This window comes from Ischnura elegans, chromosome 12, assembly GCF_921293095.1.
Source record: "Ischnura elegans chromosome 12, ioIscEleg1.1, whole genome shotgun sequence".
Taxonomy (NCBI): Eukaryota; Metazoa; Arthropoda; class Insecta; order Odonata; family Coenagrionidae; genus Ischnura; species Ischnura elegans.
This window is the reverse complement of record NC_060257.1, coordinates 45,799,054-45,822,980: the sequence shown is the minus strand read 5'-3', so window position 1 is coordinate 45,822,980 and position 23,927 is coordinate 45,799,054. Positions and strand designations below refer to the sequence as shown.

Genomic DNA, 23,927 nt, shown 5'->3' with positions numbered 1-23,927 from the left:
GAGGTTGGAGGAGTAGATTTTTGATTGTTTTTCCGGATTACGGGTTGCTCAGTACGACTTATTTTAAGGCCGGTGTCCCTGTTAAAATGTAAATGTTAACGAAGACTTATTTCATGTAGATTATCAGTAAAACTTGGACAGTTAATGAAATTAAAGGCTAAATATCAGGGAACGGATTCGGCATATGATACCTGTGGGCATTTCCAATTAACGAGATTTAGAGGGCGAATTAAATGTAAAGTTTATGATAAAAATAAAAGCTTAAATGTTTATATGGACATTGAGCTACTTGATATGAGTCCGTGCATGGTATAACTGAAGTTAATATATCCTAAATTTACATCGGAAATTCGTCACAAAAATGCATGTTGAAAAGTGCATTCAACTCTCACGCTATTCTCACGGTGGCACGGTAGCCATGAAGAATGCTTTATTCATATCGGAGAATGCTGAGAAGTAAATTACTCTCCTGTTGTTGCATGGAAATCGACCTTTTATAACGTCTCCGTTATTTACTGCGCAACGAATTTTGGGCGGGATATAATTGCAGGTACCAAAAAATTGTTGATTGTGAGATTTTCAGTCAAACTCACCATCAGACAGAACGAATTGATGTAAATGTAGGAGAACAGGAGAACTTTTCTTAATGACACGAATGAGTTATTTCTTTGTAGTCAACCAATTATTTACAGATTGATGATTAAATAAGACGCTTAAGGTTGGAGAATAGGCTTACTTTATGAATTTAATGCGTAATGTTCATTTTATATATTTTTCATATTTTTAATCTTTATTTCCAACTTCCCCTATACAGCACATAAGGCTTTTACAACGGAGAAATTAACAAAACACGACACAAACACAAAGGGATCACCTACCCAGGTGGGATTCGAACCCACGACCTGCGGTTTGACAGGCGAGGACTTACACCACTTCCACCCAGGTCGAATAATGTCAAATTTTAGAAATAGTCGATATGCTATAAATAATCAATGACACACATATACTCACACATATTTTTTAAGCGAATTTACATTAATTTATGCGTAGGTTAGTCTTTAAAAATGTGTCTTGTTAATAAAAGTAAATTCAGTTGATTAAGAAGTACGTTTAACGCTTACCCTATTCTGAATCTGTAGCGTAAACATGAAATGTTTTTTTTGATTGAGGAATAGGTCGACCAACTCGTTGCATGGAACCTTTCATAGCACCTCCATTCATTACCTCACGGCACATTACGGACTGAGGAAAATACTGGTATTATTGTTGATTGTTTCCCCTCAGTCGTAACTCACTTTTGGAGGGTACACAGTGATATAATTGAAGACAAATGGGTTCACTTCATTTAAATACTGAGTATTTCGTGTGTATGATCGATAAATATGGACAGTTGGTTAAATAAGATAATAGGTTTTAAGTAATAGGTTCAATGCGTGATTTGGCATTTCTTATTTATTCCCAAACCACCGAATACAGCTCATATTGGTGCTTTCATACTGGGATATTTAACAACTAAACGTGCACTAACAACCATTCCCTGGATAGGGGAAACCTACCCGGGTGGGAATCGAAGCCGCAACCCCTTGTTTGGCTAGCGAGGATTTTACCCGGCCTCCACCGAGCCTGGAAATAGTACTGGTGTATGGCCAATCAATAAGAATTCGTAGAGTGAATTTAATGAAAGGTCTAACTAATTGAGGATAGTACGAAAGTTGTTTCTACTCTCTGAAGTGAGTTGGTGCCAAATTCAGTAAAGTTTAGAACGTTTTTTTTTTAATATGTCATAAATTGTATCTAAAATCTAAACAATAGCATGCAATTGTGAAGCTATAAATTGGGTTTCTCCGTAAACATAAAGAGGTTTTTTTATTATAATAGTAATTTCTATTCGAATAGTCAAATCTATTCTAATCTTAAACTCCGGAAAAGTCATCGATGCGGTTAAGAGTCGATATGAATACTTCGTGCGCGGGTCGGTTTGAAGAAACAAATTGGTGTACCTCCAATATATTTCACTGGATTACTAAAAATGACCGTATGAACAAAGTATTTAAATATATTTTTAATCTCAAACAGAAATTGTGCGAAAAATCCATTGATAAAAACAATCATTCGCCTTGAGGGGGATTGCTAGAGAATTGCAAAGACGAATTTAAATATACCGGTAGATTAACTGGCTAAAGCACTCCATCGGATATGGGGGGATCCGGGGTCGAATCCCGGTCAGGGCGAATTATTTTTCTCAGCGGATTTTTCACAAAATTTGCCGGTGACTCCGTTAAGTATTCACCGTAGCTAGTCCCGGTATTCTTAAATTACTCAAATTGAAATTTTATGGGCGGAAATGGTTTAGATCGCTATTTATTTCTATCAGCCGGTCCTAGATGAAATTCATTTGATAATTTAACGTGAGAATTACCAAATGCATTGTCTTCTACTTTACGTCCGCTTCCGTATCCTCGTTCATTCCTGTCAACCCATTCTCGCCCCTATGGACTCGAGACGCCTCGGGTGGGAGGTGGGACGTAGCGAGGTTGCTTTGCTTCCTGACCGCGACATTGTGGTATTCCCTTCCCCCTCCTTCGTTGTACCCTTCCCGGGAACCTCCCCTTCTCGCAACTATACCAACACCCTCTTATCCACCCCCACGGTAACCCTCAACCCCTACCATTACTGACCATCCCCTTCCAAACGTCCCATCCCCCATTCAACCCTTGACGTCCCATTGCTACCCTATTCCACGTGCGAACATCAAGGAATATTTCCTGGAGTTCGCTTCAATCGCCTATGGATATCAATATCAAGTTCAGTCGAATTGTACTAATGCTGATCTTAGATGGAATCTATGGTCGAGGAAATGATATTGTATACGAAGGCATTTTGCTCCCAAATGTCTGAATCTTTGATGTATCAGAAAGGGAAGACAATAGCAGGTTCCGCAATTTATTAATTACTGCCACCGGTTTCCATTTTCTATTTTTTTTCGTTTCGATTACATATTATCATCATCAAGCTATACTATGTAATCGAAACCGGTCGCAGTAATTAATAAATTGTGGAACCTACCATTTTCTTTCCTATCTGTTACATCATGAAGGAGTTCCATAATGTTTCGCCTGACACGATTGAATTTGTCTGAATTTTTGATTGCGATTGTGGCAATGCTGAAATATCGTTAAAAATATTGAATTTGACTCGTAAAATATGGGATATTTTTAAATCTAGCCAACTGTTTGTTTCGGTTTTAATCTTCGCTTTTTGCATGAATATTTGCTTTCTGAAAAATACTGATATATTGTGAATTATAGAGAAAAGAACATGTAAAATGATGAATAGCTTATCAATTAATTGCTGTTGTTCGTTGCGGGAGGTACCTACTTCTCCCAACCCCTCGATCACCTCTTTCCTTGCTCTCCATTGCAAACCGTCTCCACAATTCAGCCCTTGACGTCCCATTGGCAATCAGTTCTGAATCCGTCTCTCCGATGTGGAAATCAGTCCCTATCGAGACCAAAATTGGATAGTTTTCACTTGAGAGCATAAATGTAATTTGTGGAATGATAAATTTGATGACAAATACAATCTTCTCATTTGATATCCTTAACACTGAAGAATTATACATTAAGGGAGGTTATGCATGAAAAAGGAAAAAAAATAGATGACTATTTCAGAATCCACTGTTTTACATATTGATCAGCTATGATGCTTGGGCTTTATTATTAGTTACTTAAGCATTGGAGTCAGCAGTAGCAATCATCTTTGAAGCAGTATTTTACTTGTACAGTATGATAATACATACGTATAAAATCGTTTCAGGCTGGATTTTGTTGAAGTTCGATATCTCCATGATAAAATAACACATATGGTAATTTTCACACTTCCAAGGTCAACCTTGAAAATTACACAATGTGTTGAAACCATGGTCGGTTTTTGAGCTCTTTATTAAAAGTGTGGAAATTACCATTTGTGTTATTTTATGATGGATGATCTTACCTGCTAAAAGTCCGAAACTCTTGTATAACTATGTGGTATTCTATTTTAAAATTTCTTAAATGAATATCAATTACTTTTACCACTTCTTTACCTAAAAGTTATCATATATTCATCCAAGAAATCTTATCTTTTGTTCTTTCAACACTGATTCACTTCAGTCGATAAAATGATTATTTTTAGAAAATGAATAATACAGAAGATAAGTCCAATGTGTTTAGTTTTTATAATTCTCCCTTTATTTTTGGCACGGGAGCAGTTCCTTTTGTCGCCTTATAAGATCACCTCCCTACAAACCTCATTCGTCTGTCTATCCTTAACATAGCCACTTCCACCAATATTACAATTGAGGATTCTCTACTTGGCCGCTAGATGTTTTACCTATCCAACATTGTTATGGATTTACGGTAGTCACCACTCGCCTCGCTTACGGCAGAGGACCCGGAATTCACGGTGAAATAAATCATTAATTAACTTAGTTAAGTGGAAATCATTATTTGGTTCTACTTAGTATTTTGATTATGCCGCGTGTGCGGCGGTGATATTCGCTTGTATTTTCGTGGAAAAGTTTCCCTCAACCGGGAATCAAACCACGGGCCTTTAGATCTCCTACGCTAGAGTCCCGATTTCCCATGGAAACTGTACCGAAGTTCATGGTTATAGATGTCAGGCTCTTGTAGTTAATCTAAGATTGCAACGCGAAGAAGAAATCCTAAGGTCCGTGGTTCGATTTCTGGATCAATGAAAGTTTTTCTCACGGCAATTGATGTGTATTATTTGAGTCAAAATTTTTGTTCGAGAGTATATAATTTATCAAGTTCATTAGTTTTCAATTCTGTCCCTCAAAGTCGAAATACGTTTTCAATTTTTTTAGAATTAATTGATCGCCCTGCCACTCCATCTATGGTAAATAATTCAGGTGGCGTAGGCCCGGCATTCATCGCATTCATCGGGATTTCTGGAAGCCAATTTAAATACACCCTAAGTGGCGAAATAATTCAAGCATCCACGGGATAGAATGGGGCGCCACCTATGTCGTCCCCTGAGCCACTCGATTCTGCGTCCGAGCATCAAGGGATGTCGCCCTGGCAGGTGACTTAGTTAAGTCCGCATGGAGGCCGTAAGTGGAACATTATGACTTGGGAGCATAGTCACATGCGATCCACATACGGTTCAAAATCAAAACTTCAGGGGATACATGATAATTTATTTGCCTCATTCACATTTAATCAATTTGCAAGCATGTAAATTCGAATATATTTAATCATGTTAACGTAGCTATCAGTTGTATTTAGACTCTTAATTTTACTAGCAGTGAATGGTTTATCTCGTAACTACCAATAAACTTAGTTCAACCGATTCAGGCGACATATAGTGAAAGGTCGACATATTTAAATAAAAGGCAGTTGCACTTTTCAACAATTATTGTAATGCGTACGACGCGTTTCAAATCACAGAGCTATAAGCTGGTTTAAGATGAGATGACCATGTAAACCAATATGATTAAAATAACTGTGGAAAAGGGCAACAACCTCTTATTCCAATCTTATAATTGGTATTTTATCTCAGATATGTATGGCTGGGATAAAGTTGTTAAGTTGAAAGTATTTCCTTCTTTTCTCACCCTTATAATTTTCTCGGGATATAGTTCTAAGATAAATTAATTTCCATTAAAATTACACATCGTCGACCTTGATGATATAAAATACTACGTAATCAGGCTCAAACTCATATTCTTAAGGTTGCACGCAAGAATCGTTCATCCATACTGCTTCTAGTTAGGAACAGTGTTTTATGTAAGCTAATCAGTGGGTAGAAAGAGGTTTTCTCGGCTAAATTCAATCACCGCGTCATTTGGTCTGTAATCCTTTTGTGAGGAACTGGATTAATCCCAATGAGCTTGAATCCTTGTGAGAAGAGTATGCTAGGGCACATGTGTGTTAGGCAGGCATGTGGAATTGAAAAGAAGAAACGAGAAAGACTTGAAGTGACAGGGTAAGAACGTTGGATAAACGATGGGAAGTCTCCAATGTCTTCGTCGCATTGACCACTATTTTCCCCGATGCCAACCGACCGTCTGCCGCCTAGTTAGTTGCCTAGTTACGGCGGAGGCCTGGCGCTTCCTGAATCCCAAATGAATTCGGAGACGCAGGGTGTGTGGGAGTGTGGGCAAATGAGGTTAGGAAACCGTGGAAGGGGTTAGATTCTAAGGGTGGTTTGTGCGATTATGGATTTGCGCCACGTAGTCTGCCGCTGTGACAACAGGTAACTCCGGGACGCCGTAGTCGTAGTGTGGCTGGCTGGCTCCCCTCTCCCCTTTTGCGGTCGAGTCTGGGCCAAACTAGGGGTGGGCAAGCTACGGTAGGATTTCAGAAGGGTTGATAAGGTGTAGAAGGGAGTTCTTGACTAAGAGGAGATGGTGGAAAGCTCCTTTTTCGCTTGAGGATCTCTCCGTCTTCTCACGAGGATTCTCCGGACTAGGTCCAGTTCCTTTGCATTCCGCCTTCTCTTCGCTTAATCCAATCGAGGTCATGTCCGTTCGTTGGGAAATCCCAATGACCTTTCTTTTCCGCCACCCACATGTCCTCTTTCCTCGTCTCCAAACCGTTGAATACTGCCACGCGAAATTAACTCACTGTAAAGCATTAGGCCTTTACCGCAGCTCGATTTTCTAAAAGAAATTACGTCCTCATTTAACACTTACCCTAACTCTCCGGGATACTTTCTGTTACCGTCATTGTTAACATTCCTTAAGAAGCGCCACATCATTATTTTACGCAAATTGAGTTAATTTTTATACGATTTTTCTCAACATGCTTCGTTTGTTTGTTTCATCGATGGAATCTTGTAAGATTTTTTACCCTTTAAAGACCAAACTATTTTCTTAACTGAATTTATTATTTTCTGCATGTCCTATTTATTTAACAACTAATCAAGAGATATTATGAAAGAAAACCCGAACAAAATTTTGCGTCTCCAAATAGGAACACGCCACAAAATGTTGTTATTGCTTAAAAAAATAAATATAACTTGACCAAAAAACTAAGTTTAACAATGTATTATGAATTAATATTTTGAATAAATGTGAATTTGTTTCTGAAGAGCGAGTGTAGAGGAAAATATGGAATAAGCCTCATGCTCACTACAGAGCTGATGAAAATAAAATGTTTCAAAGCCCTGCAGGAACAAGTTACTTTGTACGCATTCACGCGCACGGGTGCAAAGTTAAATACATCGAAGGATGAAGTTCGCCATGAAAAAATATAACTTGTTCCTGCAGTAACTTGTTCCTGGGGTGCTTTTGAAATTCGTCGTCGCATATCAGCGACAAAATAAGGGTTTTTCACCCCGACAGTGGCTTAGTAAGCACGACCCTCGCCACATGTGCCACAATGTGGACTTGTGACGTCAACATCTTGTTCGGTAAAACCCATCCAGAAGTTCGATCTGAGAAAATGACTTGATGGTGGAACTGGTTAACACACCTGATCGGCAATCGGGAGATCCGGGTTCGAGTCCCGGCTAAGTCAAATATTTTTTCATGGCGAACTTCATCCTTTGATGTATTTAATAAAATGTTTAATTAACGTCCAATGTATGCACAAGTCATGCGATTCTCTTTGAAATATACTTCCATACCTTATTTACGTAACTAGAGCTATAAAACCATTCATAGATCCGAAATATAATTTTCACATAATTTTTTTATAAATCTGTTCTCAAATGGGAACAATATACAGTAAACGGTTAACTCACTTCCAATGTATAAAATCGTTTCCGGCTTAAATTTGTGGAAAAATGATATATCCATGATTAAAGCACAAATAGTAATATCCACACCATTTTATATATCCGAGAGAGTTTTTTTGTTGGATTACCTTGAAAATGACACCAAGTGACGAAACCATGGTCGGTTACGTGATAATTAAAATAGTGTGGATATTACCATTTGTGCTTTAATCACTTCCAATTTTCGGATCGGCTTGAAATTTTTCAGACTTCCTTGCTTCTGATGGCAATGCAATATTCAGTAATAAGGCATTTGAAATTTTGTTGCTCTTATTGTGCTCTGACTAGCAAAGGATTCATTAGGTATTATAGTTTTAAAACTTCTCTATAGATGGCGTTAGCTTAAAGTTTTTGGAAGAAAAATTCTTTAACAGCTACGGTTTATTCGTATGCATGATTCGTCATGATACGTATTTAAAATGTGGAAAATAAAAATAAAAGGAATAAAAATTTGAAATACACGCTTTTTCCAAAAAAAAAAAACAGTAGAAAAGAGACTTAAAAGTTAGCAATTAGCTTGTCAAGACTCTGGGAATAAATCGTGGCTGCTATTTACATTTAGAAATTATTATTGCGCGCAAAAGAAGTAAAATTTCATCGTAGAGAGCGAGTTATATATTTATCCATTTTGAATAAATATATTAATACAAACATAGAATTTTATTCTTAACTAGTTTACTAGGATACCGGAATACGGTGATAAAGGACCACAAATTGAGTTTTTTTATCGATTATAATGTATGCCATAGGCTATTTCCTGTCAGGAGAGTGAGGTAGGATAATCTACAACAACGACGCAGTTCTTCCGCAACCCACCCCAAAATAAGTGTGGCGGGAGTGCTGGAATAGCAGCCAAGCAGCAAGCTAGTGCATGCTTTGTTTCGAGGCTTTGGTTTTTCAGCATACATCTGCGTGTCAAGAAATATTTTTACTTATCTACGCAATTGCAACGTAAAATTTTGTCAAAAGTTGACTACTCACATGTTAGCATGTGAATTAATGACACCAAAATTCGGATTGATACCCTGAGTGGGGAAATATTTTAAATTATATCAGTCACAATTATTCTTATTTATTATTAATTGTAAAAATGTTGCTTTTATTATAATTTGTGTATGCCAAGCTCATTACCATATTTTCTCTCTCATTTCAGTTCCTCCGAATATTGATGACAACCTGAGTAGCTCTGACGTAATCGTACGGGAAGGTGCCAACGTAACCCTGACTTGTCACGCGTCCGGCTCTCCGCCGCCCAGCGTCCGTTGGAAGCGAGATGACGGCAGCAACATAGCCATCAACAAGTCACACACACGTAAGGAAGCAAGCAGTGTCCCCCTCCCGTCCCCTTGACACCTCTAAACGTTGCGTGCGAGGCAGTCGGTGTGAGATGACGTGAGATCGTAGCGATAGCAGTGTCCGGTAACGCTTGCGCTTCAAAGCAATCATTAAATCTAGAGGTGGAACGCCTGTTTTTCCTCGTCGATGAAAGATATCGCTCGTTACGGCTGCCAGGATTCAGTGCCTTCCAAAAACGAACCTTAACGACATAAGTAAACCTCGTGTGCTAGTTCTGTTATCCATAATTTGAGATTTCTCTGTGGTATAATTAAGAGTTTTTTTTTTAATTTCCTTCCTTACATCGACAAATAGTTCTGAGGATTGTTGCTAAAAGGTCCAATGTTAGCTAATCACACTCTTGTAATTGTAATAGAAATGTAATTCTACCTTAGCACTTTCAATCTTAAGAACAATGTAGAGTAAAAAGGACCAATGTATAAAAATTAGAAAAAAGCAGTTAGTTACGAATTTTAAATTGTAATCCATTTAATAACTGAATAAACCAACTATTGCGAATTATGGTTCTCACATAATTTGAGTGAACTTTAGCGTATCATAGGAATAAGCAATTAGTTAGATAGTTATAGCAGTTTTAGGTCCATTGTCACAAGACATTCTTGAACACTAAAAAATAAAATCTTCAAAAAAACAATTGTAGAATGGATTTAACTCTTCGTTGGTCACGTGGCGTCTATCAGACGCCAGACCTTTTTCTTTCTTTTGCCCACATCGTAACATAGTTGGGAAACTCAATCCTTGTATACTATTATTTTATAATTCTTAAATAGTCACCAATATGATTATATGTTTTGTCACATTTATGGTGTAAATTTTGATGTTTTGTTGTTTTTGGAGATTATATTTTTGCCGCGACAACTACAATATGTCAGATGCTAATAGCTTCGTGATATTCATCGCAAATTTTTAAATACGTTTATAATTTAAAATAATAACTATTTTATGTATTAAATTTTGGATACACGTCTTATTGCTGCGAGTTTTTTTATTGCTATTCATTTAACACCTGAATAAACTAATATAGCGAATTTACTATGGTTCTCACATAATTTTAGTAAACTTTGGCGTATGATACACCGTTTTCCTCCCTGCTACATACGTTTATAGTGACTTTTTATATTGATTTGGATGAATAACATTAGCCGTAAACATGTACATAACAATTTTGTTATTGCATCGAATAATAACTTACCAATCTGAGAGTAGGTATTTGTTACCCAGGTTGGTTTTCAAGGATGGAAATTAATTGATAAATTGAACCTTAAAAGCACATATATTGTCTATTGAAAGATTCACTCAACTGAAACTTATGCTTTAAAAATCAACAAACAACAACTCACATAGTAACTCACAAATATAAACATTGAAATTGTATTCAATATATTCCATCAATATTTTGGTTCAAGTTCAGCTGAACGCGCTGTAAACATGAAATGTCTCCAAAATCAATAATTCCACCTGTAGTGAAAACGATTTTTTAGGTTATTAGCAAAATCCGTACTGTAAAACTGTAGAAAATATGTTTGTATATACCGTCCAAGTTAAACATATGTATATAATTTCGATGAAAGAAAAACTTAAAGAATAGTAACAATAAGTTGTATCTAGTCTTTTATTAATGCAAATATCTTAATCATTACTATGAATAAATTTGTATCCATTCGTGAAATGAAGTATTCAATGAATTATTCATGGTAATGAAACAGTAATTTCCACTTGCATGCATTTTGTTTAACCATTCCAAAATGGTGTCTATGAGGCGCCTCACGACAAATAGCATTCCAAAACGTGACGCGACTGACATTCCAATTTAAAAAATAGTATATATTTATCTATAACAAATATTCAAGCTCTTGTACAACATAACAAAAATATGAGTTAAATTAAACAAATTGTTTACTTTTTTATTAGAATGTTCATTTCATTCATTAATTTTTATTTCCACATTTCCTTTAAAACGTAGAAAAATATTATAATGTCATCATAAATTTTTACAGTGTCAGATTAAAAATTTTCACTATGTGTAATCTGGGAACACAGAATGTGCCCTCCAGGCACACCAAGAACATCATTTTGTATGAGATTTTATATATTAATGAATTTTATTTACTGTGAATACAATAAAAATGAATGGTATAAAAATCAATATGAAAGGGTTGACTTATACCACTTTTGATCAATTTTTGCGTGGCAAGTCATGAACCGTTCAACGAAAAATGGTTGTGCAGGATATATTGTTACCCCATTAAAAAATCATCATGTATTAATCTGCAATTCCATTCAGCACTGTTGTTTGAAATAAATATTAATTCACCAATACGTGGAATAAGAAATAAATGCGGTTAAGAATAAATCTTTTAAGTCAAATTTCTTGATTAGAGTCAAAATCTGATTTTTATCTTAAATAATGCCCTGTTAGTGATGGTTATCATATGAACTTTAATTTTTTCTTTCTTCAATGTTGCGCATCACATCAAAGTGACCGAGTTTGTGGGAGAGGTGTTGGAACTCACGAGAATCAGCCGATTGGATATGGGCGCCTACCTTTGCATTGCATCCAATGGTGTTCCTCCAACAGTCTCCAAAAGGATCAAGGTCAGCGTTGACTGTGAGTACTGAATACATATACTTTACTTATTGTAAGGATATTTGATACCCGCTTTGAGAGTGCAAAAAATAATCCATTTAAGAATGTAATGTAACCATTTTGTTAATACGTGGATTTTCGTACACATGAGCCGTTTACCCACGCAGATAATGCCAGGAATGTATGGCATAATTATGGATTATTGGGCAGTCAATTTATTTAGTTCTAATAAAAGTTAATTTTATTTTTTTAAATCAATGTTTTGTATGTTAACAGTGTGATGTAAATTTTTATGAGTATAAAGTTTACAAAGTGGAGCGTATGTGCGTGGGCGCTATAAGTGGGAGGGTTACTTTCTAATAAGGTAATAAATTTCTTAATTCCGTGTGAACTAAGCGTTTGAAGTGTCTTTTGGGCTGAAAACTCTAAATTAGTATGTCTCTTACTATGAAGAAGCTAAATTACCCACTTGTTATCAGTTACTCATCACACTTGTAATCAGTTATACAGAAAAATAACCATCCATTTCCTTAAGTTATAATTTATTTTCAAGTAGTTATTCCTTACAATTTATTTTTAATTGTGATATTGTAGTTATGTTTGGTGTTTCAATATTTACAGAGTTGAGCTATTTCGGCATAGTTTTCTCCAACCATTCCGTCCCCAATATTGGTGTATGTCTATGGAACTACATACAATTCTGTATGTCTCAACGTCATTTACATTTAATGTTTTTTTACCTTATATTGGTTGTCATAATAAATATTTCTAATGAGTATATGCTCAAAATGTCATTGAAGTTTTAAATTAATAATCCGTTACGAAAAACGGTCTGTCAAGTTGGAGTAAAAAGTCATCTAAAATATCTTAATTCTCTATTTTCCCTATTAATAAAGTGTTATAATTGAAATTTACTCTTTAGATGCTTACGATAAGGAATAGAAGAGCTAATTGGATGATCAGATACAGTTGATATTATCTCTTATTATGAAAAAAAAAACTATAAATAAGTTTCACACTAGTTATTAGTTAAACATACAAACATAAATAATCAATTTCAATAAGCTATGGTTAATTCCTTACTAATCAGAAAGTTAAACGGGACGAACAAAACCATATTACTACCATAATGAAGAAGTTTGCACTCCATCTCGCCTGAAACCTCAGATTGTTCATTATTACCAGATGACTGGGAGAAATGTGCTTTGAGGGATGTTAACGCGCTTTGTATTGTATTATTTCGTCGATATAGTTTAGTTGCACGGAACCGTTGCTACGCGAAATTTTTTCGGAAGGTTTAGCTTTCACTCCTTGCCCCCTCTTACGCTTAAGGATGTCTTATCCTCCTCGTCTCTCGCTCCAGTATAATCTTGCCTTTGCACCCCTTTCCTTGACCCTGTCTACCAAATCGACTCAACCAATCCATTGTTTGGTTTGTAGGCCACCGGATTTTTTAAATTCAAGTTTAAAAATATTTAATCATTAAGGATAAAAAATATATAAGACACGGTATCAGGCGTTACTTTGTGGAATTGCCTCATGTTAAATGAAATAAAATAACTATGTTTTATTCCACACTTTATTTTAAATCGTACGACCGGTTTCAGCACTTAGTGTTATCATCAGGTGTCATCATATTGTGTCATATATCAACACTGTAAGTGTTGAAACCGGTCGTACGATTTAAAATAAAGTGTGGATTAAAACATAGTTATTTTATTTCATTTAAGATAAAAAATATGTTCAGGGAAAATGACCCGTTCTCATAAAAATCCAGGTTTAGTGTTGTCGTTACTTTGCCCCGTCTAACAATTGGACTCAAGAGTATATATACCAATCCATTAATAACTATTTATTTACTAATCCAATTATATATTTTCCTTCCACATATAATTGCTATTTATTCTTCAAGTTTGAAAAAAATAATCCGTAACGAAGATCAATTGGTCTCTCTGAAATGACAATTCCTAATAAAAGTTCTAATTTAGCATTTACTCAGCCAAAACATTTAAATATTTAAGATTCATATTAACAAACGTTCACCGTTTATACCCTGAAGATTTATGCCATAGTCATCTGCTAATTAAACGTGACGAAGGAGAGAATAATGCAACCACTTGCAGTGTAAAAGTTGTCTGAGGGAAATTCTCCATAACGCTTTTAATATACTACGTATAATTTCCATAGATAAAGTTAAGTGCTAGCGAAAATTTGATGCACGAAAATTGTTACGAAATACATTGACATTTGAATATTGCTCAGCATCTAGCCTTGACTTCTAGACTCTTCTTCAGTATATCGTATTCTCCCACTTTTTCCTTGCTCCAGTTTTATCTTTCTTTTTCATGGCTTTTCTTGGCCCATTGTACCAACTCAACCAATCCATTTTTTATGTTTGCCGGCCACTCATTCTTGCTTTATGTAGTAATTTAAGCTTGTAACAAGTAATTCGTAGCAAAAAAAGTAATAGGTCCAGTGGAAGTGACAGGTTCTATCACATATTCTGATGAAGTATTTTCTCAGCTGAAAACTTTAAAATTAGATTTTCATATTTTAAAAAGTTTTCCGTGATAAACAGAAGACTTCTACTTTAGTTATGAGGAAGTTAAACATGACGAAGAAGAATTCAACCATTTGGAATGCATTAGTTGATCATGAGAGATTCGTCATTTTAACGCATTTTGCACTGTATCATTTTTGTTGATACAAATAATTTGATGCACTAAATTCGCCAAATTGAGGGCTACATTGAAACTTTGAAAAAAATTGGAACGATATATTTCCCAAGCCTAGTCTCCTAGCCTCTTTTTACTCTTCAGGATATTGAATGCTGGCCCTGATTGTCGACCGCCCATTCAATCTTTCTAATAATTTAAGGTTGATAATATAATTGTTAAGGAAAATGACATATTTCGCGAAAGTGACGTGTCTTATAAATATCCAAAGTTATTAATTTCTCAATAAAAATATTCATATTAATAGACCCTTGATATACTTAAAATTTCAACATTTAATATCACCAAGTTTAGCGTGACGATTAAGAGTATAATGCAACCGCATGCAGTGTATAACTAGGCAGGGAGAAATGCGTGATTTTAAAGCTCTAAGTATCGCAAAATTTCCGTCGATACAATATTTTGAAGGGGAAATCTGATATTCTAAATTCGTTTCGAAAGGCTACATTGAAATTTGAATGTGCTTAATACCTAGCCTTGACTCCTAGCCTCGTCCTCCCCTTCAGGAACTCGTATCCTCCCCCTTCTTCCTCGCTCCAGTTTAATCTTGCCTCTGCATGCCGCTCCTTGGCCCCGTCTACCAACTCGACTCAACCAATCCATTGTTGGGTTTGCCCTCCACCCCTCCCTCGCCTTACCTCACGGCTCAACTTCTAATTCCTCTTCCAACCCATGAGAACACGTCCTTTCCTCCCCCCCCACAACACTCCTCCAGCTCTATTCATCCTTCCCTCCGCCCGCACGACCTCTTTTCAAATCTCAACCCCCTATTTCCAGACCCATCCCTCCCTGCCCAACAGTTGACTTTCCGAACTACTTTAACATCCCTCAGAATTTCGCCTTTCAGCCTCCCTTGTGTACGTCCTGCCAAAAGAGTGTGGGGATTCGAGTAAGGGGTGGGCAGACAGAATGCCTAACCTATCGAAGGCCGAGATTGGTGGGTTGGGGGAGAAGAGAAAATTAGATCGGAATCGGTAAAAAATAAGTAAATGAATAAAAAGAGGGAGGGTGCTCAGGAATTTCAAATGTGAAGCTGATTGGTTCACATGACCATCCAATGCATCTATTCGGAAGGCTCGCATATACAAAGGTTTTTCTCCGGGTTATCTAGAATTGGATCTCGCGAGAGGGTGGGTCTGTTATCGCTGGATGACATGATTAGGAAGGACTACGTACAAAGTACTGTCATTTTATTAACCCTTCATTGTTACCAGCCGTATTTTAAGCAAAACATAGTGGGGCACTAAGGGAGAGGGAAATAAATTCTGTGACCTCCTAAATACTAAATGAAGTTGGGAGGTATGACATAGTAATTTTAATGTTAAATTACCATGAATAATCTTTCATTTCACCACTTTAGACACAAATTAAACCATTTTATAATTTTTAGTACAATGTTTTAATAGTTACCGCTGTGTAAATTATGTATTTTTGGGGATATAATAACATTATATTGACCTAGGTGGGCTTTTTTATCACATTTACTACTTATTTGTATTCCTGAAAATTAATTCCGTACTACCTACATGTGTTCAGACGATTAACAAATGATATTTTTTTAATCCATTAGTTTATAAAAAATGCATTCATCTTTCCGGAAGGCTCACACATATTAAGGTTTTCATCCGGAGTATCTCGAATTGGATCATGCGTGAGGACGTGTTTGTTATCGTGGAGTGACGTGATTAGGAAGGACGAGGTAGAAAGCATTGTCGCTTTATTACCCTGCCTTTTAACTTACGAAACATGTTGAGGAATTTGAAAGGGGTGGGGAATTTGAGCTCTACGGCCTCCTAAATATAATATTAAGTATGGCATAATAATACAGTAATGTAGTAATGTAATGTAGTAATTATAAAAAATAATTAGCCTTTCATTCGAACCACTTGAGAAACAAATTATACTATATCGCATTTTCCAAGCATAATATGGAATGGGTTACCGCAGTAGATATGATCTGTTTTGGGGGTTGCCATCGCACTTAAACAAGAAAAGAAGAATTAATTCTTACGTTTAGAATTCACTTACATTCTAGCATATCCATTCGGTACAACTTTCATGTGCTCAGACGATTACCAAAGAATAATAAAAAAAGTATCATTATTTTATGAAAACATAAGTAGCAACTAAAATGATGTAATATAACGTATTCATTCATGGAACCAAATGCAATAATTATTCATACACGATATTTCAATACATTTGCAAAGTGAAGAAGGTGAGGCAGAATTAGGTAAATACTTAATATAACTCTGATATACAATTAAATAGTGACTTCGTTTGCGTTTATATTAGTGTGGCGCGGCATGATTATGAAGGACGACATAGATAGCATTGCCACTTTAATATCCTGCATTTTTACCGATCGTATTTTTCACGAAATGTGGTGAAAATAATAACCCACCTTTATGTGGGTTAAAATTTTAAAATAAGGCTCTTAGTTATCATTTTGTAAGTTAGTAGTATAATTTCAGCCTGAAATTGATGAATACTTGCTGCTAAACATACAAATATCCTTAAGAGTCCCTGCACGTCGTCCATAATCGTATGTCGTGCGTCATTTGATTTAAATACGGTACAGAAAAGTATTTCTCGCTACTTTGTTTGAATTCAAATTCATTAGAACGTATTATTGTTTCAGAAGAGCAATTTTAGGTTTTCGTAAAAAATACGAAAAACAATATTTCAATTCGAAAGTGAAAACGTCTTAGAGCTAAATTCCCCACCATGCCTCAACCGAAGGGGCCGATAAATCAATGCTTTCCATTGCCCGTAGCTTTAAATACACATGTAATCTCATCCGATAGTCGTATTTTAGTAAACTTGACCATAGTTAACCTTCCGTCGGGTGCAATGGATCTGACAGGCAGAATGCAAGTGTTTTTTTTTCATTTCTTCGGTCCGCTAGGCGGCATAGACCCTTCTACGCTCGTGGTAGCTTTTTTTCGACACCCTCTATACAGCCTTCGAAATCCTTCAAATTTATGCCGACAGATCAGTGGCGAATTTTCAGCATAATTAAGAAAAATAACGGCAAAATAAAGTGACATAAAATCAATATTATAGAAATAAGATAGGAAAATATAAAACACCGAACTTATCGAATTCACATGCTAAAATACATATAAAAATACTTAATAGCCTAAAGAGCCCGCTAAATCACACCTTGCTGGATCGGTCCGGGGACTTGTGACGGCATGTAAAGGGGTATATGCATAGCACGAAAGACTTTTTGTAAGTGTTTGACTACACTAATAATGGTGGCTTAAACTTTAAAGGTGTAAAAATCAACTATGCTAAGAGTTTATAATGTTTTTTTTACATCATTGCCTGTCAGGCACATTGCGCCAGAACTCAGCAATTCCAATATTGCGCATGACGATAGTTTAAGCACCATTCCAACAGTTTCATATCGACTCTAGAGTTTTATGGCTACGAAAGAAGTTGCATAAAGCCTCTGCAAATAGCTTTGGGTGAAAACGTAGATACTACTAAGCATTTCCTTGTCACATGAATTGGTATGTAAGTAGGGTAAAACTTTCAGAGAGTTAAATACTTCATTGGACCTTGCATAAAATTTGATAAAAATGGAAGGTCTCATAAATATTTTGATTAAAATATTTTAAAAATTATGCCAATGAGTGAAATTGTATTTCGGTCCGTTTACAACTGTCATTAAACAAGAGATTTAGTACGAAGTTGTAGAAGTTTATCTTAAGATATTTCCTATGTGTATTTTAAAAACTTTCGTTGTTTTAAATCGTGAAGACCACATGTATTTAAATGATATTACTATTGATGAACGATGTGAATAAGAGGATTAATAAGATTTGGAATAAATCAAATTCATATAGGCAATTGTTTGATTTATAATATCAGGAAGGTAGAATGAGAAAAAAATATGGTGACTTCGATTACTACTTTGATCAGACGTGATGAGTTTTGTGCAAAAAAATGGTCTGGAATGTCTGGCATACGTACGGATTGTTGCTATTAGAATCGGGTCACGTGAGCTTGAAGTAGGTGCACAGACGTCATGGTGGGTCAACTGTGAAGCAAGTTTGGTGGAGGTGACAGGCTTCAGGAGAGGAAGGGGGTATTTTGGAATGAGGGAGTTGAATGTACGAATTTTTTTTAAGCAAAATGTGTTTGGAGCGAAAAGGAAGGATAGAAGTGTGAGATTGGAAGTTTAGAAAGAAGGGGGTGGGGGCAAGGCATTTCTTTGAAGATTAAGGAAAGGATGTCACTTGCGAAGGGTTGAAAGTTTGAGAAGGGATGTGATTGAAAGGTTTTTTTTTATTATAAGTCAAACTGACGAGTCTTTCCCGACAACCAAATATATTTCGTATTGGTGACTGGGGACTCCTCTAAAATCCGATGGCAATTTCTGATCTTCAGAAACTTTGCCCGTCTTTCCATAGAGCTTCCGTCTGAGATATTACGGAAGTGAATCGCAATAAAGGTAGTTTCTGAAATATTTTAAAATATTTCCGTATCGATGAAATCATTTAGCATTTTAAAATTTGGCATATAAAACTTCACGGTAAAAATGAACGCTTCCTTATTGGGCTTGGGTTCTAAAGACGAGGATAATAAGAATACCAGGCCGGTTATGAATTAGAATAAATATTGAATGTAACATATCCTTAACAATGTAACATTATTAAGACGATTAGGCTACATTTCGAAAGGTAACTGTGACCCTCCAGTTGGCTTAATTTAATGCTATACTTCAATGAACGTCTTTTGCCATGCATTACAGCCAATGTGGCGATAAGAGGCTGTAAGTTTGGTTTCAAAGCACTTTCCCGAATTTGTCTGTAGCAATAACTTATTTCTAGGTGCACAATAAGTTAATTTACAAGTTTTATAAAATCCCCTAATTTATGGCTCGCAGATAAATTTGAAGATATAACTCAAATTCATGGGCAATGGTTCAATTCAGTTTGGTTCGCATGGCTTGAGATTTGATTTCTATAATTGCACATGGGTTTTTATATCTTGGCATTGCGATATCTAGGATTATCATAAAAGAATGGTGGGATTTTAATATTTTTTCAATGAAAAGAGACTTACTTTTAGTATATCATATATTACTTGCAGCATATATAATATACTACAAGGCTATACTTATACAATATATAATAATATAATTATACTATACTCATATTATTATTTATATTACATGTAGTATTTTATTTTATATTATTTATAGTTTTCAAATTTTTCGTTTCAAGCATTTTTGTACAATATATTACATTTCAATATGTGCCCTCTTTGAGGCTCGAAAAATGTCCAAACGATACTCAATTTGTTCAAACATTATTTAAGATTTCCTTGTTAATAATTTGTCATTGCTTCATTAACCTTGTTTATTAGGTATAAGTTCGCGAATTATGTGTTTATAAACAACGCTTTAGATCAACGTGAAGACCCATGTGACATAAAATTCTGGCTCCCTCTCAGTGAAAATGTGAAACTGACACGACTGTTGCTGAGTCTGGGACGGGGTCTATTTCACCGATGAAAGTACCCTTCAGAATCATCTGAATGAGTAGTGAAATTATGTACACATCATTAAATTCAACCAGGTAAAGAAAATTGATATTTACAATTTTTGACTCAACAACGTTACCTTGATTTTTGGTTATTTTTCTCAGAAACTTTGTCTGCTATCCGTTTTAAAATCGTAACGTTCAGTATAAAACGGGATTGAATTCAATCTCTATTCAGAGCGCAGCTTTTTGTTTCCATGAATTTTGTTTCGGAGAGAAAAATCTCTCATGACATTTATACCTTAGGAATGGTTACGATTGCAATTCCTCGAGCAGTTTCTTGATTTGATGCATTTTTTTAGTGAATTGAAGCTCAAAATCTCAGAGTATTTTTTTCTTTAGGATCAATGCAAAATTTCACTAGCAGAGCAATTTCCCTAATCTACTATCACAAACAACTTAAAAATTTTTATGCACGTCTAAGATTATGTGAGAGTACTAAAACCGGCATTGATTATACATAAGTGATTACCTGATTCATGAAGTATAAGAGAATTTTAAAAAGCCTCTGTTAAACCAAAATGCAATCACTACCTATCCTTCAGATTTTATTATCCGTTATTTTTGTTTTTGTTTTCTAACATTGGGTTGTAATTGGTATCATATATTTTTACTCACAAATTAGCGAGACTGGAAGCTGATTTATACTTCAAATATATATCATGTGTTGTAGTGTAATTTTTACTTTCTCAGTTTCCCTGAAACCACAGAATTCAGCAATTAACCAACCCAATTCTTTAACTACAACCTCTTCACAAATAAAAGCATTCCCAGGCTGAAACAAATTCGAGTTAAACCAAATGTCACCCATTGAAAGAGTATGTCTATTACAATATTAATTCAAAAAAATACCGTACACTTGTAATACTTGTATTTTCCTAGGATGCATTTCCCAAAAAAATGTAAGAAAATATCATTTTTGGGTAATTCAAATTTATAATTGCATTAATTAAAAATATTATTAAATAAGTTTTATAAATTATAATGAAATTATATAAAATAAAATTGAGTTATTTTCGCTTCTCATGACCCCAATTTTTAGTGTTTATTAGTGCCTTGGATTGTAGGCCTATTAGAAGTAATAAGTAATTCGTATTCTTTGCTAAAATAACCCTGATGAATGTTTTAACATATACTGTAACGTTTGCCAAAAATTCTAATTTATTTTTTATGACCTACACTGCAAGACCCTAATCAATGTCTATAATTACAAGTTACCAAGTTATGAAATTGCATTCTTCAACCGTTTAGTTGATTCAGAACGGCCATTGAGGAAGCCACTTCAAAGAATTCAATACCGCAAGCATAACATCGCAGTCTCTTTCCGGGTTCCTCGAGATAGTGATTTTAAGTTTCGAGATATTCTGGGGCATGAACCCTGAAATCGACTATTTTGCCTTTTTTTTGAAGCAATACAAAATTCCAGAAACTGCCGTTATATTTTTAAGTTTTTCTTTTTACCCTCCCCCAAGTCTCGAAATTTTTAATCTCCGGCGTGTTTTCGAAGCCAACCGCCATCTTCACCCCTACTCTAAAAAAACTTGATTCCCCCTTCCCACCTTCCATACTTTTTTTCACGCATCCCTCTCCACCCCGCTTACCTTCAGGAGGTGGAACCGCGAGGGAAAGAACATTTGGGATAGGGATGAAATCGGGTAAGGTTGCCATAAAGAAACCTTCCTGCGGAAGGTACCAGTTTAAAACTCCTCCTCTCCTTGAGCTCCGCAGCCAACCCCATCTCGTGCCCACTCCTGGAACTAGTGAAGAGAAGAGCGACGTTCTAAGTTATTAGTATATGCGGTGGAAGTCTCAGAGACTGTGGTGTTCTTCCGAGGGGTTTGGAAGAAACTGGGGAGAGATATGATAAAAAAAAACGACGCAGCACACCGCTGGTTTGGGAAGCACAACGTTGGGGTTGTGTACGAGCGGTAGTATATCTGTAGGGGGAAGAATTGGGGTTGGTTTTGAAGGGGAATGTAAGGAAACGGAAGGTTCAGTTGGGGATAAGGATGAAGGATTTTTTTTGAGGGGTGATTGAGGTACCCCACCTCACTCCCTACTGCGAGGGATTCTTCAGTATCCGAGGAGACGTGATCTTAGAATGGAATAAAATAAAGTTGGAAAAAAATGGAGACTGGAAGGGAGGAAAAATGAATCTCAGTAGTTGGTTTGTGGGGTTCTTCATGGAAGCGTGGTGGGGCTTGGGAATTTATTTAAAAGGAAAGAATGGAGTGAAGGCTGGAGGGATGGAGAGAAAATAAATACAAAGCAGGAAACCGGAAGGAATACGTAAAACCACGTAAAAAGCGGACGTTTCAAACAGAATTTTGGGAGATGAAAGTATATTCCGACTCTTATTTCATAGATTGATTTTTTTTTTCATTACAGTTTGTAAAATTATTCTAAATTACAGTTAGAAAATAAATACTGTTCAAAAATGTATAAATGATTAGAAAATAAATAAAAAGCAAAAAACTGGAATCAATATATAAAACTACGTAAACAGAAAACGTTTCAAGCAGAATGTTGGAGCGAAAAGTATATTCTGAATCTTATTCAATTGACTGTTATTGTAATTCATTCATGTATGTGAAATTATTCTACAGAAATTTTAAACATATATGTTGCTAGGAAATAAAGAAACAGTTTGTAAATAAATATGAGGCAGGATACTGGAAGTGAAAAATAAAGCCAAGAAAAAAGGGAACTTTAGAATAGAATTGTGAGAGTTTAAATTATATTCTGACTCTTACTTAATAGAATGATGTAGTTCATTCCTGTTTGAAAAATTACTGTAAATGACAGTTAAGGAACAATAATTTTTAAAAAGATATAATTAGCGTGGTGACATCCTGAATTAAATAGGCTACGAATCTTACTACGTTTCATTCTGTTACCTATTCCATATTGCAGGTAAAGGCAAGGATAGGAATTTTTAGAGGACACGGAGTAAGGACAAAAACTATTTTGTTTCTGCCGCATTTGATTGTCAGTGAAATTAAATTTACAGTCACATCTAATCGGTAAAGAAAGGACCATTGTGATCTTTAAAATACATGTTTTTAATTCAGACGGTGGCAAAGGGCATTACGTTGAAAAATATACCGCTAGGAAAAAGCATTTTGCAAGGACAAAGACAAATTTTTTAACTATTCAACAAAGCAAAGGCCATTATTTTCCTCTTCAAACTATATATTTTCTCGTACAATAAGTGTTATTTAAGTGAACCTTACGTTATGCAGAACAAAGATATACATATATTATTTTTGTTGCCCATACCGAATTGCTTCAGTCATTTTAAGCCTGTAGAGGCATTGTGATAGAGTTGCCCAGTTCAAATCCTTGCCAATATAGTACTTGGCCCATTATGAATGCTAACCCTACAATTTAGAGCTTTAATTAATTTTAGTTCACACAATTTGGTCTGCCTAATGAACTGTCAGGTATGCGATTGTAATTCATATTCCTTGTCTTAGCAAAGTACCATGTTTACCTTGATGTCTCTTTGCATACTTCAAATATTTTTGGTGATGAGATGATATTAAGAGCAATTATTAGCATATTCAACCACCGACAAAACTAATGGAAAATGTTATTTAATAACTTAATAAATTTTAATTCATCATTAAAATTGATAGATAACCATTAAATATATTTGCATTTATACCATCATACAGAGCAAAACGGTATGTCAAAATTCTTGTCTGTTCTTTTTTGTTAATTTATGACTTCATTTTTTAAAATTTTATTATAGTAAAAACATTTTCATAAACTTAGTAACCTGTTAATCTATTAATATTAGTTACTCATTCTCATTCCAAGCCCTGATGAAAGCGTATAAGTGCAACAAAGCGTTAGAAAATTTTGAATGAAAAATTTTCCAAGACCTACACTACAGGACAGTAATGTAATGTT

General features: G+C 35.3%; 1 protein-coding gene across 3 annotated transcripts in view; it reads left to right on the top strand.

Annotated features, from left to right (window-relative positions):
* LOC124169058 (lachesin-like) overlaps positions 1-23,927 on the top strand; it is an 877,532-nt gene that overhangs the window by 763,917 nt on the left and 89,688 nt on the right. For all 3 annotated transcript variants that reach the window (XM_046547530.1, XM_046547531.1, XM_046547528.1), the window contains 2 exons: positions 8,933-9,091; positions 11,615-11,743. In XM_046547530.1, the coding sequence (XP_046403486.1) occupies positions 8,933-9,091; positions 11,615-11,743 (288 nt within the window). The remainder of the gene's footprint in view (positions 1-8,932; positions 9,092-11,614; positions 11,744-23,927) is intronic.